This window comes from Truncatella angustata, assembly GCF_020726525.1.
Source record: "Truncatella angustata strain MPI-SDFR-AT-0073 chromosome Unknown BKA67scaffold_7, whole genome shotgun sequence".
Classification (NCBI taxonomy): domain Eukaryota; kingdom Fungi; phylum Ascomycota; class Sordariomycetes; order Amphisphaeriales; family Sporocadaceae; genus Truncatella; species Truncatella angustata.
The window spans coordinates 2,997,724-3,017,082 of record NW_025763387.1 but is presented as its reverse complement, the minus strand read 5'-3'; the positions used below and the strand labels follow the sequence as shown (position 1 = coordinate 3,017,082).

The 19,359-nt window shown below is 45.1% G+C and overlaps 3 protein-coding genes across 3 annotated transcripts; 2 read left to right on the top strand and 1 right to left on the bottom strand.

Annotated features, from left to right (window-relative positions):
• The first annotated feature begins 389 nt into the window (after positions 1 to 389).
• BKA67DRAFT_609957 (ABC multidrug transporter Mdr1) lies at positions 390 to 4,482 on the top strand. Its single transcript, XM_046105383.1, has 3 exons — positions 390 to 1,995; positions 2,058 to 2,555; positions 2,621 to 4,482. Exons 1-3 carry the CDS (start codon positions 468 to 470, stop codon positions 4,273 to 4,275), a joined length of 3,681 nt encoding a protein of 1,226 aa, XP_045955703.1. The 5' UTR covers positions 390 to 467; the 3' UTR covers positions 4,276 to 4,482.
• A 10,940-nt stretch (positions 4,483 to 15,422) lies between these two features.
• BKA67DRAFT_539186 (uncharacterized protein) lies at positions 15,423 to 16,615 on the top strand (the record flags this gene model as incomplete). The annotated part of the gene is made up of 4 exons (XM_046100592.1): positions 15,423 to 15,602; positions 15,663 to 15,827; positions 15,894 to 16,331; positions 16,385 to 16,615. The coding sequence occupies 4 exons, from the start codon at positions 15,423 to 15,425 to the stop codon at positions 16,613 to 16,615; spliced, it is 1,014 nt and encodes a 337-aa protein (XP_045955702.1).
• An 879-nt stretch (positions 16,616 to 17,494) lies between these two features.
• Positions 17,495 to 18,655, bottom strand: BKA67DRAFT_522559 (uncharacterized protein; the record flags this gene model as incomplete). The annotated part of the gene is made up of 3 exons (XM_046098382.1): positions 17,495 to 18,145; positions 18,236 to 18,400; positions 18,467 to 18,655. 3 exons carry the CDS (start codon positions 18,653 to 18,655, stop codon positions 17,495 to 17,497), a joined length of 1,005 nt encoding a protein of 334 aa, XP_045955701.1.
• Positions 18,656 to 19,359: the final 704 nt, after the last annotated feature.

Genomic DNA, 19,359 nt, shown 5'->3' with positions numbered 1-19,359 from the left:
CCTACCCTAACCCTAAACCCTAACCCTAACCCTAACCCTAACCCTAACCCTAACCCCTAACCCTAACCCTAACCCTAACCCTAACCCTAACCCTAACCCTAACCCTAACCCTAACCCTAACCCTAACCTAACCCTAACCCTAACCCTAACCCTAAAACCCTAAGCCCTCAACTGCCAAACACCAGCTACTGCAAAACAACCGGTCTACCGTACCCATGGCCGCTGCATTCAATGAAAAGGCCGTCCAGCACACAGCTTCCGGGCCGTCTTCGAAGCCCGCTCAGCCGCACGATGGCAGTACCATGTCCGAAAAGAATGACAAGGTACAGCAGCCCGCTACCACGACTGTTTCCGATGGCGATAATAACAAGGACGATGCTAACATACCGTATCAACATCTGCTGCCGGAACAGGTTGAGATCCTTGAACGGCAGATATCTTACACAGAGGTCAAGACATCTGTCCTGATGATATATGGCTACGCGTCGCGTAAGGACATCATCATAATCGCAATCTCGGCGTTTTGCGCAATTGCAGCAGGCGCTGCCTTGCCCTTGATGACAGTCATCTTTGGAAACCTCCAAAACGTCTTTCAGAACTTCCTTTATGGTGACGGCACTGAGACATACGATCAATTCGTCCAGAAGCTGAGCGGTTTTGTGCTCTACTACGTGTACTTGTCAATCGGAGAGTTTGTGGTCACCTATTTCTGCACTATTGGCTTCATGTACACCGGCGAGCACATCACTGCCAAAATTCGCACGCGGTACTTTGAAAGCTGTATGAGTCAGAACATTGGATTTTTTGACAAAATCAGTGCTGGCGAGGTCACAACCCATATCACCTCGGACACCAATCTAATCCAGGACGGGATCTCGCAAAAACTAGCCCTGTCTCTCACGGCTCTTGCGACCTTCGTGGCAGCCTTTGTCATCGGCTTCGTCACCTACTGGAAGCTAGCTTTGATTCTGTGTTGTACTGTGGTCGCACTGACATTGAACGTGCGGCTGGGAACAAGAAGAATTATCAAGTATAGCAGAGTCTCCCTCGCATCGTATGCTGAGGGTGGTAGTCTGGCGAGTGAGGTAATAAGCTCTATCCGGAACACGATCGCATTCGGCACACAGGATCGCATGGCTAGAAAGTACGACAAGCACCTCCAGAAGGCAGAGCATCACGGCCTCAGGGTAAAATGGGCATCAGCTTTGATGATTGCTACCATGTGGCTCATTTTCTTCCTGAGTTACTCTCTAGCATTTTGGCAAGGAAGTCGTTTCCTCGTGAATGACGAAATCCCAATATCCAAGCTTCTTATCATTACCATGTCCGTCATGATGGGCTCTTCGTCATTCGGTGGCATTATGCCTAATATCCAAGCTCTAATGACGGCCGTCGCAGCTTCTACAAAGATCTTTAGCACTATCGCTCGTGTCTCTCCCATTGACCCAACCAGCGAGGATGGAGAGAAGCTGGACCACGTCAATGGCCACATACGACTGGAAAATGTTCAACATATATATCCGTCCCGTCCTAAAGTCGTTGTCCTACACGAAACGAGCCTCGACATTCCCGCTGGCAAGACCACAGCCCTCGTTGGCGGATCAGGCTCCGGCAAGAGCACCATTGTTGGCCTTATCGAACGCTTTTACGAGCCAGTGAAAGGTAAAATTTATCTCGACGGTCATGATATTAGCAGGCTCAATCTTAAATGGCTCCGACAGCAGATCTCTTTAGTCAGCCAGGAACCAACACTATTTGGTACCACTGTTTACCATAACATCCGTTATGGCTTGGTGGGCACATCCTTTGAAGACAAGAGTGAAGAGAAGCAGAGAGATGTCGTTGTTGAAGCCGCCAAGAAGGCTAACGCTCACGATTTTATAACTGCTTTGCCAAAGGGCTATGATACGGACGTTGGTGAAGGAGGATTCCTGCTATCTGGCGGTCAGAAACAGCGCATTGCCATCGCTCGCGCTATCGTCTGCGACCCAAAGAGTAAGTAGAACAGACCGACTCACAGATAGTTTGAGATGTAGCATAATTCTTACAAACAATAGTTCTTCTCCTCGACGAAGCTACCTCCGCGCTTGACACGAAATCGGAACGTATCGTACAAGCAGCACTAGAAGTCGCCTCTGCCGGTCGTACAACCATTTCCATTGCCCATCGCCTGTCTACCATCAAAGATGCACACAATATCATAGTCATGTCTCATGGTCGCATCATCGAGCAAGGAACGCACGATGGCCTGTTGGGGGACAAGGAAGGGGCCTATTTCAAATTGGTGACAGCACAGGAAATCGCCACAACCGAGGCAATGACCGCAGAAATAGAGGCAGAACGCTCCGAGCAGGAGCTAGCCTTGCCCCTGGCAGAGAAACAATCAGCCACTCAAATGTATTCTGACGCCTCGAAGCCAACTAAAGATGACCAACGATACGGGGTTTGGACCTTGATATCGTTTGTGGCGGCATTGAACAAGCCAGAGTGGAAGCTGATGGTAGCTGGTTTCATCTTCTCGGCCATTTGCGGGGCCGGGACACCCGTTAGCGCAAGTAAGATACACATTATTCTACGTTTCCCACCCACCAAGTCACACCTACTGACCATCGATGTTTAGTTTTTTATGCCAAGCAAGTCTCTATCTTATCACATCCTGTCACCGACGCCAATCGACTGCAAATTAAGAAAGACTCGGACTTTTGGAGCTTGATGTATTTGGTTCTCGCATTTGTCCAGTGCATCTCCTTTGGCCTACAGGGCGTTGCATTTGCTGTATGCTCCGAACGTCTGGTCCAGCGTGTGCGCGACCAAGCCTTTCGAGCCATACTTCGTCAGGATGCTAGTTTCTTCGATAGATATGAGAACACGGCAGGATCACTGGTTTCACTCTTATCTACCGAGACTACCCGCATCGCTGGTATGAGCGGCGTCACTTTAGGGACTATTCTCATGATGATGACTACTCTTCTCTTCGCCATCATCATGTCTCTCGTTATCGGGTGGAAGTTGGCACTAGTTTGCATGTCTACCATTCCGGTTCTCCTTGGCTGTGGATTCCTCCGCATATGGATGTTAGCTCACTTCCAACAGCGTTCCCGGGCGGCCTACACGGCATCTGCAACATTTGCATCCGAAACGATCTCATCAATCCGCACAGTCGCCTCCCTCACCCGTGAGCAAGGTGCTCTGAAGCAATACCGAGAGTCTTTGGCTCAGCAACGGCGCCGAGGTCTATCATCCATCCTCACGTCTAGCGCACTTTATGCTGCGGCCACATCTTTCTCTTTCTTGTGCTCCGGTCTCGGCTTTTGGTATGGCGGAACGCTGATAGGAAAAGGAGAATACGATATGTATACATTCTTCCTCTGCTTTATGGCAGTCATCGTCGGAGGTCAAGCGGCTGGTGGCACGTTTTCTTTCGCTCCAGACATGAGTAAGGCCCACCATGCGGCTCAAGAGCTGAAGGCACTCTTTGACCGCCAGCCAATTATTGATCCCACTTCCGACGAAGGGGAACCACTATCAGAAGTTTCCGGTGCTATCGAACTACGCGACGTCCACTTTCGCTATCCGACACGTCTAGAACAACCAGTACTACGCGGAGTGAACCTTATCGCACGGCCCGGCCAGTATATCGCTCTTGTCGGTGCCTCGGGCTGTGGAAAGAGCACGGTAATCTCTTTGATAGAGCGATTATATGACCCGCTGGCAGGTGGTGTTTATATTGACGACAAAGAAATAAGTACTCTTAATATCAAAGACTATCGATCTTTTATCGCTCTCGTCAGCCAAGAGCCCACTCTCTACCAAGGCAACATCCGGGACAACGTCGCTCTTGGTAGTAGTAATGAAGCACTGTTGGACGAAACAATTGAGTCGGCCTGCCGAGAGGCAAATATCTATGACTTTATCATGTCTCTTCCTGACGGTTTCAATACCGTGGTCGGCAGCAAGGGAGTCTTACTATCTGGCGGACAGAAGCAGCGCATTGCCATTGCTCGAGCTTTGGTCCGCAATCCTAGAATTCTACTTCTAGACGAGGCAACATCAGCACTAGATTCAGAGTCAGAATATATGGTACAGGCAGCACTGGACAAGGCTGCTGAAGGGCGGACTACAATTGCGGTAGCACACCGTCTCAGCACCATTCAGAAGGCAGATCTAATCTGTGTTCTCGAGCAAGGACGAATTCTAGAAACGGGGAGCCATGTCGACCTGATGGCAAAGAATGGTCGCTACGCTGAGCTCGTCAATCAACAGAGCCTATCCTGATAGTAGGGAAACCCCCGAATAAGCTGAGTCTACCAGCTTGATTTCTCTCATGTCCCGCGAGGAAGTACATAGCGACAATCTTTGAAATATCTTTATAAGGCTTTGTACGATTGTTCGGATCTTAGACGTTCTAATATTCGCGGTCCTTATTTCTCAGGTTTATAACTATATTAAAATTATGAAATAAGAAAAATTAAATCTCGTTAATATATATATCTCTTATTCTTCTCTTTATAATTACGTTCTTTATTTTAACGATATAATTAAAACGGATTAATAAATATAATTTAAACCTTAATTTAAGCTTTAAAGAGATAATACTAGTTCTTTTATATTTAGTTTTATAATATATTTACAAAATATTTAAAAGAACGTATTAACGTTAAAACTTATTATTAGTTTTATTAATAATATATAATGTTATACCTTTATTAAATTAAATTCGATAACATTTTATAATGTTATATATGTCTTTATAATTAACTTTTTATTTATAAATTATAACTTATTAAACTACTTTAAAACTTATATAATAACCTTTTAAATAACTTTATATAATGTTTAAAGTTATATATATATTATATAACGTTAATTAAGCGGAAGCACTTAATTTGAAGTAATACTAAGAGGTAAAGTAAAGAGAGTATAAGTAAATATATTTATAAGCTTATTTAAGGAAAGCGTTTAAAGATATCGAGGATATCTCTTTATATATATTAATGTTACGAACGAGGCCATTACATGGGCCGCAGGGAAGTCCCCAGAACGCACCAACCAGAGGAAGGCTTGGCAACCAGCATGGTGATTGGCCAGGAGACACCATGAGGTCACGTGACCCTTCAGCTATGATCAGTGATGATCAGTGTAGCGACACTGATCAAAGGACACAGGGCTCAGTCGTGATCAGTATACCTCTACTGATCACCAGTGAGCAGAACTATCACAGTGAAGGAATGAATGGATATAATAAGGATTGGATTCCCTACTCTACATAGACAGTCATTACTTCAGTGATCAATCTAAGCATCTATCTTACCCATAGGTGAAGCTCACGCTTTGACGACTACACTTGTGAATCTCTTTGCTCAGTATATTCGAAGGTCTATCTCTATAGTCTTCTATTCGTGGCTAGCATATCTTGTTAGCATAAACCCCCTTGTATTATATTATTTGTGGTTGTGCAACCCGATAGTATAATCGTCACATTTTGATCACTCTTGTTCAGGTACGTTATCCGCGAAAAGTACTGAGCAATATCTAGGCACTATGTCTTCCGTTGGAAATGGATCATCTTCCAAGCAGCCGGCACGAAGCCTGGCGCAGGAAATGGAAGAAGACGACTTCGAACTCACCAAGGATCAATACCTCGAGTTGGTTACAAGAATCAAGTCCCTTGAGCGAGAAGAAGTACGCAAGGATACTGTGATCAAGGAACTCCAAGACACGAACAACGCCATGACGGGCGCAGCCAGAATTATTTCCACCCCCGTCAAACCAGAGAACCTTCGACTCAGTACTCCCGCTGCATTTGATGGTACCCCCGGAGCTCTCCGAGGATACCTGGCTCAGGTGCGAGCCTATCAAACATTCTACGGCAACAACTTCAAGGACGACACTCAGAAAGTCCTTCACGCTGCTTCATTCTTGAAAGGGCGAGCCCTCGCGTGGTTCGAGCCTTATCTCTCTGAAGCCGCCGAAAATGAATGGCAGCTAGAACTCTGCAAAGGAGAAACACAGAAGATCTTCGAAACATACACCGGTTATGAGACCGCACTCAGATCATTGTTCCAAGATCCCGACGAGAAACGACAGGCCGAAAGAGAACTTGAGCACCTTAAACAGAAAGGATCTGCATCCGGATACACAGCAGACTTCAAAAGAGTCATTGCTAGAATGGATTGCACCGACGACACCAAGATCATGCTGTATTACCAAGGGCTTAAGGAAGATGTCAAGGATGAGATTAGCAGAATCCTTGAACCCCCAATGGAATTTGGAAGGTACAGCGAATTGGTTATCAGGATCGACAACCAACTGTACGCGAGGAAGACCGAACGACGCAGTAACGGAGGACAGAACCGTTACCAGAAAGCACAGGCAAACACCGGCAAACCTCGACAGAACAACCGACCAAACAACGAATGGCGAAACAAAACTTCGTATGGCAACCATAGTGGACCCATGGACCTCGACGCCACCAAGCGCGACAAACCTAGGAAGGACCAAAAGGACAAGACCAACATCACTTGCTACAACTGCAACAAGAAGGGCCACTACGCCAACGAATGCCGACAACCCAAGAAGGAAGGTTTCAAACCCGTTCCGGAAGGAAGACAGGCCCAAGCAGCCACCAGAACCAGCAATACGGAAGAACGACAGGTCAACGTGACCACCCGTATCGAACCACCGCACGAGGACTTGCATTGGACATTTTGCTACGGCGACAGCTGCAGCACGCACGCTTCGAGCAAAAGGGACCAGGGGTGGTACCCTTCCAAGCCACGCAACTTCCACATGGTTCGGAGACAACCAGTAACACAGGCAGAAGACACGTACAGCAGTTCAGAGGAACACATACGGGCTGCCCAGGAATATGACGGACCCACACGTCTAGAAAACGAATCCGAGTACGAATCGGAAGACAGTCTCGAAGAAGACGCACGTCTCTCGGTAGAACGAGAAGACGCCGAACAGAAGAATTACCAAGGAAAACTCCACCGAGAGAACAGTATAGCGAAACTTCGATACCTTATGGATCGAGCTATTCGAACACAAGAGTTTCCACGAATACTCGCTGAAAACACCCTCGAAGAAACAGGAGCTATGATCTTCGCAGGACAATCATTCCATACCCCACAAGAATTGTACCAAGTACTGAACGACGCACAAGACCTCAGCACCACGGGATGGGAAAAATGGACACCAGGAGCCATATTTGGAGATGACCAGATATTGTACAAAAACAGCAGAGGACACGGAACACTCGCTTGGACCTCATGCATCGACAGGAACTGCACGTTCCACCTCGAAGAAAAATTGAAGCACGAGTTCTTTCCAAGCAGAATCGCATCATGGTCCATCAACAAACCTTACTTGGCCGATGAGATTGGAGAAGTAGTGGTACAATACCGAGACCCGCAGGGATACGCTATCGTCACCACGGACCCTCGCCAATACTTCGCTTGCCTTAAGGAGCAAGTTGACTGGGACCAATGCCCAAACAACTACTGCATGGAACACGCCGACCGGAAATGTCGCGCGTGGAGAGGATTACAGCAATACCACCAACAGAAAGCATTCCGCATCGTAAAAACTACGATGGACACGAGGTTAGATCAGTTACTCTACCACCTCACACGGAACCCAGAAAAACGTATCGACCTCCAAGAGCTCAACGACATTGCGGAAATGAGCGATCGACTGAGAGAACGACAGAACAAGAAAACCCCTAGTGTCGATGACAGTAGTGACACCATGGACGAAGATTCCGACGAAGGACTAACAGGAGTCGAAATTATCAGAAAAGACCTCAGGAAGGGATCAGCCCCTCAGGAAGGATACGACGATCACAGATACCTACTCGAAGAAGTCGAGCGAAGGATGTATCAAGAATACGACGACAGCAACGGCTGGCCGTCATTCAGGGAAATATATCGGGACGTTTACCGACAATGGGGACAACTCAGTCTGGAGTTGTATCGCCAGAGAACCAGCATCGAACCAACAGATCAAGTCACGATCTACGGACGTGCACCAACCCCTGACAATCTACCTAGCAGTAGAATCCAGAGATGGATACGAGATCGACAACACGAGTTGGAACAAGACGGAGTCATTCCACCTCAGACAGAAACATTGCGAAACTACGCAATCCTCGCGATGACCGCGACAGGACGACGAGCCAATACCCCAGGAACTCAGGAAGAGGACTACGAAGCAAGCGAACAGCGCGGGTACGCTCAGGCTATACAAGAAGCCACAGAACGTCGAGAGCGACGCCGACCTATCAAGACAGGATCGGGAAAAGAACCCAACCGTCTGTAACGGGACAGCAACGGTTAGAAGAAAGGTCCCTGTGCATTGCCACAACTAACATACATGATCACCTCACGATAAAGGTTCGAATCATGGGACACGATATTGAGGCCCTAGTAGACACGGGTGCTCAAGGAAATTTTATCTCGCCACAAATCGTCAACAGGCTCCAGATCGATTGGAAGCAGAAAACGACGCCCTACACACTCAGAACGGTAGATGGAGAATTTGTTACTTACGACAACGGACTTGTAAGCAGAGAGACTGCGCATATCCCCGTTTACATCCAAGATCGAGAGGAACAACTCCAATGCGACATCACCGAAATTACGGACTACGACTTAGTCCTAGGGATACCTTGGTTGCGAGCGAGCAATCCCAGAGTAAACTGGATCACAGGCCATTTCCAGTGGGATACACCAAGTAGAGACTTAGCCTCTGAGAAGCGTTCGGAGAAACCCTCAAGCAAGCCTAAGACATTTGGATTCTATCTAGTAACCAAAGATGTCAAACTGAACTCAAACAAAACAATACCCGAAGAATACAACAAGTTCAGAAAACTGTTCAGCGGAAAGCTCGACACAGGATTACCGCCGCATTCGGTATTTGACCATGAGATTCCACTCCAAGAGGGAAAGGAACCCAGATTCATGAAAATCTACCCGGTCAAACCTCAGCACGAAGAAGTGTTAAAAGAACACATAGCTGAAGGACTCAGAAAAGGAATTATCCGAGCATCAACATCATCAGCAGGCTTTCCGGTACTGTTTGTACCCAAGAAAAGCCATGACGGAAGCATCAAATGGAGAATGTGCATCGATTATCGAGAACTCAACGAAATCACGAAGAAGAATCGTTACCCCTTACCCTTGATCAAGGACCTGCGCGACAAATTGCACGGAGCCGAATGGTTTACGGCCCTAGATTTGCCCAACGCATACAACTTGATCAGGATTAAAGAAGGCGACGAATGGAAAACGGCATTCAGAACCAAGTACGGTCACTTTGAATACCTGGCCATGCCATTTGGCTTGACCAATGCACCAGCCAGCTTCCAGAATATGATAAATACGGTACTACGAGAATGCCTCGACAAATTCGTCGTAGTATACCTGGATGACATCCTCATATTCTCGAAAACGCTCGAAGAACACAAGAAGCATGTTGCTACCGTGTTACAGAAACTACAGGACGCAAACCTGCTAGTCAACGCTGAGAAAAGCGAGTTTCACCAGAAAAAGGTGACATTTGTGGGATACGTCATATCCCCAGGAGAAATCCGGATGGAGGATTCTAAAATCGCGGCAGTCAGAGACTGGCCTACACCAACAACCGTTACGGAAGTGCGATCCTTCCTAGGCCTTGTGAACTTCTATCGGATGTTCATTGCCGGATTCGGAAAGATTGGTGGACCCCTGACGGACCTGACGAAGAAGGATACCCCCTTCCGATGGACAGAGAAAGAGCAGAACGCATTCGACGAATTAAAGCTTCGCGTGACAAGCGAACCAGTGTTGGCTATGGCCGATCCAGATAAGGAATTCGAAGTCGAACCCGACGCGTCAGACTACGCGCTCGGAGGACAGCTCAGCCAACGAGGAGACGATGGGAAACTTCACCCAGTCGCATTTTACTCCAAAAAGCTCAATGGACCAGAACTGAATTATCAGATTCACGACAAAGAACTGATGGCCATTATTGAAGCATTTAAAGAATGGAAACACTATCTTAGTGGGACCACACACCCTGTGAAGGTGTACACGGATCACAAGAATCTGACATCTTTCACCAAGAACAAGGAACTCAACAAACGACAAGTACGTTGGGCAGAATTCCTTGCAGATTACAACTTTGTGATCATGTATCGGAAAGGATCCGACAACGGCCGTGCAGATGCACTTAGTCGAAGGGTAGACCACTTCCAAGTGGCACCCAAGGAAACGCATGCTATCCTATCTACGGACAAAGACGGGAACCTCATACCCGCGATGAGCATGTACGCCACTTTCAAGGTAAACACAGCAGACACGTGGACAAGCAAGATCAAGGCTGCGACAGAACCGCACCTTCAGGATCTGTTCCACAATCCAACACTAGAAGTTGGAGGAATGGAAAACGTTGCTAAATACAACGGCAAATTATGGATCCCGGAAGAGCTCCGAGACGATCTCATAAAAGACTATCACGAATTACCATTTCAAGGACACATGGGTGTATTCAAGACACTCAAACGAATTCAGCAGAAATTCGACTGTGCCAACCTGAGACAGCATGTACAGAGGTACATCAAGAATTGCAACCTTTGCAATAAAGCCAAGGCTTCACGACATAAACCTTACGGGGAACTACAGCCGATAGTACCGCCCGACCGAGCATGGAAGTCAGTAGCCATGGACTTCATTGTCAAGCTACCGCTATCCAAGGAACCCATGACAGGAACGGAATACGACAGTATCCTAGTCATCACGGAACGACTCACGAAGTACGCTTACTTCATTCCGTACAAAGAAGCTAGCAATGCAGAAGAACTCGCATATGCAATCTTACGAATAGTGATAAGCCAGCACGGGCTACCAGACGAATTCATCTCCGACAGAGACAAGCTCTTCACGTCGAAATTCTGGAAATCACTCATGACGCAGTTAGGCGTCAAACATAAGCTATCCACAGCTTATCATCCTCAGACGGATGGACAAACGGAACGAGCTAATCAGACGCTCGAACAGTACTTACGGTGCTATGTCAATTACGAACAAGACAATTGGGTATCGTTATTGCCCACAGCACAGTTTGCATACAATAGTGCGGTTAGTGAACCCACCGGAATGTCACCATTCTACGCAAACTATGGCTACCAGCCAGACATCACCAAAGAACCATTAGAAGGAGAAGAAGCTCCGAAAGCTATCGAACACGTCGATAAGCTACGAAACATGCAAGAATCATTGCAGCAGGAATTGATGTTTGTGCAACAACGCATGAAAACATACTACGACAAGAAAAGGGTTGAGGGACCAACCTTAGGGAGGGGAGACAAGGTCTACCTCTTACGCAAAAACATCAAAACAAAGCGACCAAGCGACAAACTCGATTTCAAAAAGATCGGACCATTCAAAATCGACGAAGTCATTTCGCCAGTCAATTATCGACTAGCGCTACCAAAAACCATGCGAATATTCCCAACCGTGCATATAGCCTTGCTTGAACCCGCACCAGAAAACACGAAACTAGAAACCAATCTAGAGGTCGAACAACTCGGTCAGCAAGAATATGAGGTCGAGGAAATCATGGGACACAGGAAAAAGGGAAGAGGTTATCAGTACTTGGTAAAATGGGAAGGGTACCCACATTCGGAAAACACTTGGGAACCTAAGAAGCATTTTGAGCGCTCCCCAGGAGTTCTTGAGGAGTACCATCGAAGGTATCCGCAGGGACGGACTCCTGCAAGAGCCCAACGGAGCTCCAATCAATAACCCCGAAACCACCATGCGCCTGTACGGCCAGGGCGGCTTCAGACTCCGCGCGCTCCTGCTCCTCTAACTCTTCCAGAGAACGAAGGCCACGCTGAACCATCTTCACACCGTTGGAACGAGCCTTCTCTTTCAGCTTGCGCAGACGAATCAACCGAGCAATCGCTTCGTTCATCTCCGATTGATGACGGCGTTGAAGCTCCAGAAAGCGCTCCTCAGCTATCACCTCCTCGCGTGAAAGACGCTGATGCTCTTCCCGTAACCGTTGAAGGGAAGAGAGCGGAACACCAGAACCATCGCAACTGCACCCCGCGCGGGTACACTCCTTACATTTCGAAACATCTTCCATCATCACACAATTCCAACCTTTGTCGAAACAACGAGAGCACGGCATAACTTCAAACCCGAAGTCGTCGAAAGCTGCGACGAGGTCGTGGCGACGAGCAGTGGATTGTTGCGGAGAAGTTCGGATTTTCTTAATTCCGGATGACCGCTTTTGAACACGATTAGACATGATGGCCATGCATCACAAAAACATGAAGAAGAAGGGAACTCACCAGATTGAAACGCGACGACACAGACCTACTTATGGACCAAGTCTTAGAGGGCTAAGACAAAGAGAGGGAGGACCTGATGTTACGAACGAGGCCATTACATGGGCCGCAGGGAAGTCCCCAGAACGCACCAACCAGAGGAAGGCTTGGCAACCAGCATGGTGATTGGCCAGGAGACACCATGAGGTCACGTGACCCTTCAGCTATGATCAGTGATGATCAGTGTAGCGACACTGATCAAAGGACACAGGGCTCAGTCGTGATCAGTATACCTCTACTGATCACCAGTGAGCAGAACTATCACAGTGAAGGAATGAATGGATATAATAAGGATTGGATTCCCTACTCTACATAGACAGTCATTACTTCAGTGATCAATCTAAGCATCTATCTTACCCATAGGTGAAGCTCACGCTTTGACGACTACACTTGTGAATCTCTTTGCTCAGTATATTCGAAGGTCTATCTCTATAGTCTTCTATTCGTGGCTAGCATATCTTGTTAGCATAAACCCCCTTGTATTATATTATTTGTGGTTGTGCAACCCGATAGTATAATCGTCACAATTAAGGGAAATACCTTAGAATAATTTAGAATAATATTATTAATCTATTAAATTAATAATTACTTAGATTATAAATCGTAATGGATTTATAATAACTATAAAAGTAAATAAAACGTAAGAGAGCTTTAATAACGAAATTATTACAAGGTAATTTCGCCTAAATAAGGAAAAGAGTATAAAGAACATTAAAGTTCTTATTAATTATATAACGGATAACTTTATAAGTTTTAACCGTATATTAATAGTAAAATATTCGTTTAAACGTTAATTTCTTACTTAATAAAATACCGTGTTAATATACTTATTACATTAATTAATAATAATATATTATATATTATAATACTTATAATAAAGCTATACGTTATAATAGTTATTTAAAGAGATATTATAAATCTTTATATAAAATAATCTTTTTATTAAAATATATTATAAGCTTATATTAAACTTATAAGTTTATTATCTTTTATTATTATTATCGGCTTTTATAACTTAATATTATATATATTTATACTTTTATATAACGAGTTATTCTTATAATCTTTTAATATATCCTTATAAAAATTACTAACTAATTATATTAAAAGCTTTAAAGTATAAAAGAAAATTTATTTATAAGTTTTATTTTTAAAACCTTATAATATTTAAGCCGAGAATAACTTTATATAAAGCCGGTATAATTTATTTAACCTTTTCGTTATAATAACATAATTAATACTTATTACTTTACTTAACATTTTTACAATATATACTTAATAATAAACCCTTTAAGTATTATTTTACTTTAAAAGCTTAGTTTAATTATTAAAGAGATATATAATAAATAATATAAAGTAAAGCATTATATTATATCCGGGCGTTATAAAGTATTATAACCCTACTCTTAAATTAAGTTAACACTTTTATTATGTTTTACCCTTACTTAAATACTTAGTTATTATATTATACGCCCCCTTTAGTTATATTTTTCTTTTTTAGTACTCGGGTTATCGAGCCGTTAGTCGCTTAATTGGGAATTTGCTAACCGTGTAACGAAGTATACTATAAATGGAGTTCTAAACTGATATAGTTTGCGATTCTTACATTATCGTAGTTCCTCGCTTGCCCAAAAAGCCCTGTTACCCGAACAAAACCTGGAATCGGGGATGAGAATCCTTTTGCCCCACCCATAGTGTCTCCACGATGCCTTACCCAATGCTCCACTTACAGGCTTCATATTCGGAATTAACCCGCCATGTCGCCATACGATCCAATCTCAGCCTTCTTCTAATACAAATGCTACTTCAGCCGCGCACGCAATTGGTTGGGTTTCCGAGGTGCATAGATTCAACGTCGTTGCTATATGTGGTGAATCTGGGGGTGTAAGTTTATGCAATCCAATCTCCGCCTTCTTCTGATGCAAATGCTACTTCAGCCGCGCACGCAATTGGTTGGGTTTCCGAGGTGCATAGATTCAACGTCGTTGCTGTATATAGTGAATCTGGGGGTGTAAGTTTATGCAATCCAATCTCCGCCTTCTTCTGATGCAAATGCTACTTCAGCCGCGCACGCAATTGGTTGGGTTTCCGAGGTGCATAGATTCAACGTCGTTGCTGTATGTGGTGAATCTGGGGGTGTAAGTTTATGCAATCCAATCTGCCCCTTCTTCTGATGCAAATGCTACTTCAGCCGCGCACGCAATTGGTTGGGTTTCCGAGGTGCATAGATTCAACGTCGTTGCTGTATATAGTGAATCTGGGGGTGTAAGTTTATGCAATCCAATCTCCGCCTTCTTCTGATGCAAATGCTACTTCAGCCGCGCACGCAATTGGTTGGGTTTCCGAGGTGCATAGATTCAACGTCGTTGCTGTATATAGTGAATCTGGGGTTGTAAGTTTATGCAATCCAATCTGCCCCTTCTTCTGATGCAAATGCTACTTCAGCCGCGCACGCAATTGGTTGGGTTTCCGAGGTGCATAGATTCAACGTCGTTGCTGTATGTGGTGAATCTGGGGGTGTAAGTTTATGCAATCCAATCTCCGCCTTCTTCTGATGCAAATGCTACTTCAGCCGTGCACGCCATTGGTTGGGTTTCCGAGGTGCATAGATTCAACGTCGTTGCTGTATGTGGTGAATCCGGGGGTGTAAGAGTATACGTATATTCAGTATAGGTACTTTCTACTCATTCTTGACGTGCCACCGAGGGACAGAACATTTTAAGACTACACGGCATGATCCAGCGGATCTGACGAGTATACGCACTGTCTGTACAAAAGTTTGTTAGTCTGGATGGTGACACCAGTTGTACTGCAGGTATAGGTTTGACATGCGTGCTCCAAGCTATGAAGTAACGACGGAGGAGTTTGTAGGACTCGTAAAAGAGCAATGGGCTGGTCAGGGCGTCAAAGACTAGCATCAGCCCAGATCATAGGAAATATAGTTTGCTCTTCTCACTAAGCGACAAGTCAATTGTCTGGCTCTTTCAGTGCTCAAATCTTTCGTTTCATATCACCAAGTCCAAGATTGATATCTCCGTTGCGAGACGCTATGGGTAGCCGCGACGAGTTTAACCTTCCTATGGTTGATATGTCACTGTTCATTAGTGGCAATCGCTTGGAACGAAGTCGATTTGCTGATCAGCTCCGAGACTCACTGGTAAAGCATGGGTTTGTCAAGGTTATCAACCATGGCATATCAGACTCTGAGGTAGAAGAAGTCTTTGATTGGGTAAGTTTGAAGCCCCAGACTACTGATAGCCATATGTCCGGTTGCTCAAGTAACTCCCAGTCCGAGAAGTTCTTCCAGCTTCCTATCGACGTCAAGAATCAAATCGTTCATCTGCCTAGTTCGAATCCACAAAGAGGATGGAGCAAGGTCGGATCCGAGAGCACGGCCAAGTTGTTTGGTGCACTATCCAAGAGTGGGGAGAAAATAGACAAGACGGATCTGAAGGTCAGCAGTCTGATCACGTATGTCACGGACAACTCAAAGAACAAAATCAGTTGACTTCAAGTGTAGGAACATTTCGATATCGGCGCAGTGAATGAGTCTGCATTTCCCAACAAATGGGTCAGTGAGTCTCATATGCCTGGCTTTCGATCCTTTCTGGAAGACTTCTACGAAAGATGCCATGTCATAAGCATGCAATTGCTAGAGGCTCTGGCTATTTCTTTGGCACAGCCCGCTGGTACATTCACAGACATGTGCGAGCAGAAGGCAAATGAACTGCGCTTAATCCACTACCCTCCTACCAAGCATTCGAGCACAGCCTCGGATCTCAACAGAGTATGGCCACATACAGACTTGGGAATCATCACGTGTCTCTTCCAGGACAATGTTGGAGGGCTGGAAATCGAGGACAGAGACAGAAGAATATTTCAACCAGTCATTCCGGGAAGACGCAGCGAACTCATTGTAAACATCAGTGAGACTATGCATAGATGGTCCAACGGAAAGGTATAGTCTTGAAATTTACCAGAAGACCATGATACTTGTTGACTTATGTCCAGATCCCGGCTGGTATTCACCAAGTCACGCTGCCCTCAGGGTATGTCAGCAAGTCTATTACTGACAATGAGATCGCCGTACCTGAACGATACTCTATTCCCTATTTTGTGAAGGCCGACCAAAATGCTCACGTCGGTCCTTTGTCTCACTTTGTAGACGACTCATCCCCTCCAAAATTTCCCAATATGACAGCATTAGAGTTCCAGATGCAGCGCCTGTCACAGGCATACTAACCTCGGTACCTCCACAGAGCAATGTATTTGACGCTGTCTATCTATCTGAAAAACATATGGCGCAGTAGAAGCACAACTAATCTTGTTTGTTTGGTTGTTTTGTTTTATTTTGTTTTATTTCCTTTTGCTTTTATAAGAATCAGAAGATAAAGAAAAGAAAAGAAAAGAAAAGCGTCTTGATGAAAGCTTGGAGGCATCAGACGAAGGTCTCAAAATGAGTAAATCTTTTTCATTTTTTTATTTTTCAACATGACATTCATTTTGCTCGTTTCGTTTCAATAAATAGCATTGATACACATAACAGAGTCACTGTCCCCAAGCAAAACGTTTAACCACTCTCTATGTGTCATTGTGCCACTATCTGTAAATCTGTTGATCAGACCTCCTCAAACATACAATAGTATTGCTGCTTGCATTTATCCTTAGTGGATTTGAGACTATGTTTCTTGATTGTTGCTTCAAGAGTTCCACTACCTAGCAATAGTCCATCCGGCATATATACGTTGATAAATTAGTAAAATGAATATAACAAGCATGTGTTCTGCATGGAGAAAGAAACACGAGGACAAGGATTCAAGTCACAAGTATGTTTTCTATTAGCATCCCAAGCACAAACTTGGTGGATGACAGTTATTTTTTTTAGGTTCTCAATTTGATACTTTCTAGTATATTTCGCTGTTAATCCTTCCACAATCTGAGACCCGCTGACTGTCAACGACTGCACGCTGGTCGAGACATTTGAATCAATAAGCTTGGACCTGCGATCTTCAAGGTCTTTTTCGAGCACTCAACTGTTCTTTCTAAGAACATGCAGGGAACTTCATTTTGTAACTAATTGTGATTTGAGAAGTTTTCGCCAACAACACATGCTAAAGGTATCTAGTAGGTCCAACCAAGCCTTTCTTGGTTATACTCAAAAGCAGTTATGTTGCTGTACTTCGATTCTGTACCTTCAGGCAAGAACTCGGGCTTGGTGCCGACGAGTTGCGACCGATTCGGTTTACCGAAGTAGGCCACTGAATATCTGGCATCTGCCCATCTTTCCGTCCCCGGTGGCAGGACGACCCGATGGACGGTAGAGCGGAGCTTGTCATTTGTCCAGCGCTGGAGGCAGTCTCCAATGTTGACAATCATTTCTCCCATGTGCTCAGATTCAACAGCAATATGGGAGCCCGGGTTAGCACGACTTTCCACCTCGAGTCCTCCGACGGAATCCTGGAAGAGCAAAGTGAGTGTACCGAAATCTTTGTGCTCCGAAATTCTCGTGGCACCTGGCGATATGTTAGACAGATCACAAGCTGGATAGTGAGTCAGACGCAGCTCGCATCCATTCTGTTGACGGGAATCATCCATGAAGATGGTAGGGTTAACCCCTAAGCCTATTGACAGGGCTTTGAGAAGTCTGATGTGGGCCTCGTCACACTTGTAGAAGAAAGGTTCCATGAAGGTTCTGAAACCTGGAAGATCGGTCTCATCCGGCCATTTGTTGGCGTAACGTTCGTCTTCTGCGGGCCCATAATCGAAAGATTCCTGTGAGGGATGTCAGCTGAAACCCACATCTTAGAAGATAGGATGAGAGATTGGAGTGAGGAAAGACCAACGGAAATCCGACAGACTAACTTTCATATCAAAGACTGGAACTGCTTCCCGGTTGCCTTTCTCAAATTCTGCGATTTGAGACACCTTCTCCTGTCCAGGGATGCTATAACCACGGTGGGGGTTTGCCTCAGCAGGATGGGCTACCTTCAACTTTGTTTCTAATGGAAGATCAAAGAATTTCTTGCTCTGGAGCGTACACACAGATTCAATTAGAAAACTTCCTCATTTAACACTAAGAGTTGGTGATCTTACCCACTCAAAAGCATCCTTTATTTCCTCGACACTGATGCCATGATTAATGACCTTGAAGAAACCCAAGGTGCTCAGGGAGTCGACGAGCTTAAGACAAAACTCATTTTGCTTAATTGGGTCTTCTCCAGCGAAATCGGCACAGTCCAACTGCTGGACAGCTTCACCGGTGGTAGGAGTAGAAATAGCCATTCTTGCTATAGTCTTGGGAGAGATGAATTAGAATCTTTATCAATGTTGCTCAATGTAAGGTCAAAAGTGATAATTCTAGTAGCTGCTGAGAAATCAACTTTTGCAAATATATATCGAGGAAGGATCAAGATTTAATTTCACTTTGCACAAATATCTCCAATTACTGTAAGTCATTCATCTGTAGATAAATGATACAAAATAATTGCATTTGGGTGTTTCAAAAGATTTTTATCTCTCTAAGCAATGTATTGTAGGACCATCGGAGGCTAAGCATATGCGAAGAAATTTCCCCATCGGTGATCTTCCAGGGACTGTTGCCAGGCTTTTGCCGCTGGCCATACGTTTGATTTCCGATACTGTGTGGAGCATCGCGTTGGTTTGTCTGCGTTACTCTGACAAGGATCTATGTGAGCGGGTTCAAGACCCGATATGTAACTACAACGGCGCATTTGGGTTGATTATTGTAATGATCGGAGCCGCGTTGGAATGGGCAGAGCTGCGACACTTGTAAGCACTAAAGTCATTGTGATGCTCAATGAGGTGATCTGCAGTTGGCGTCAGATCGTTTCTTCGTCACTACGGGTTGAATCCATGCCAAGGGTATTGCAAGTAGCTTAGTCATGCAGCGAGACGAGACGCATATGGTCTATAACAATGCAAGTCTCACGGGTTATCAGTAGCTCGAATAGCTAGGATTTACGATC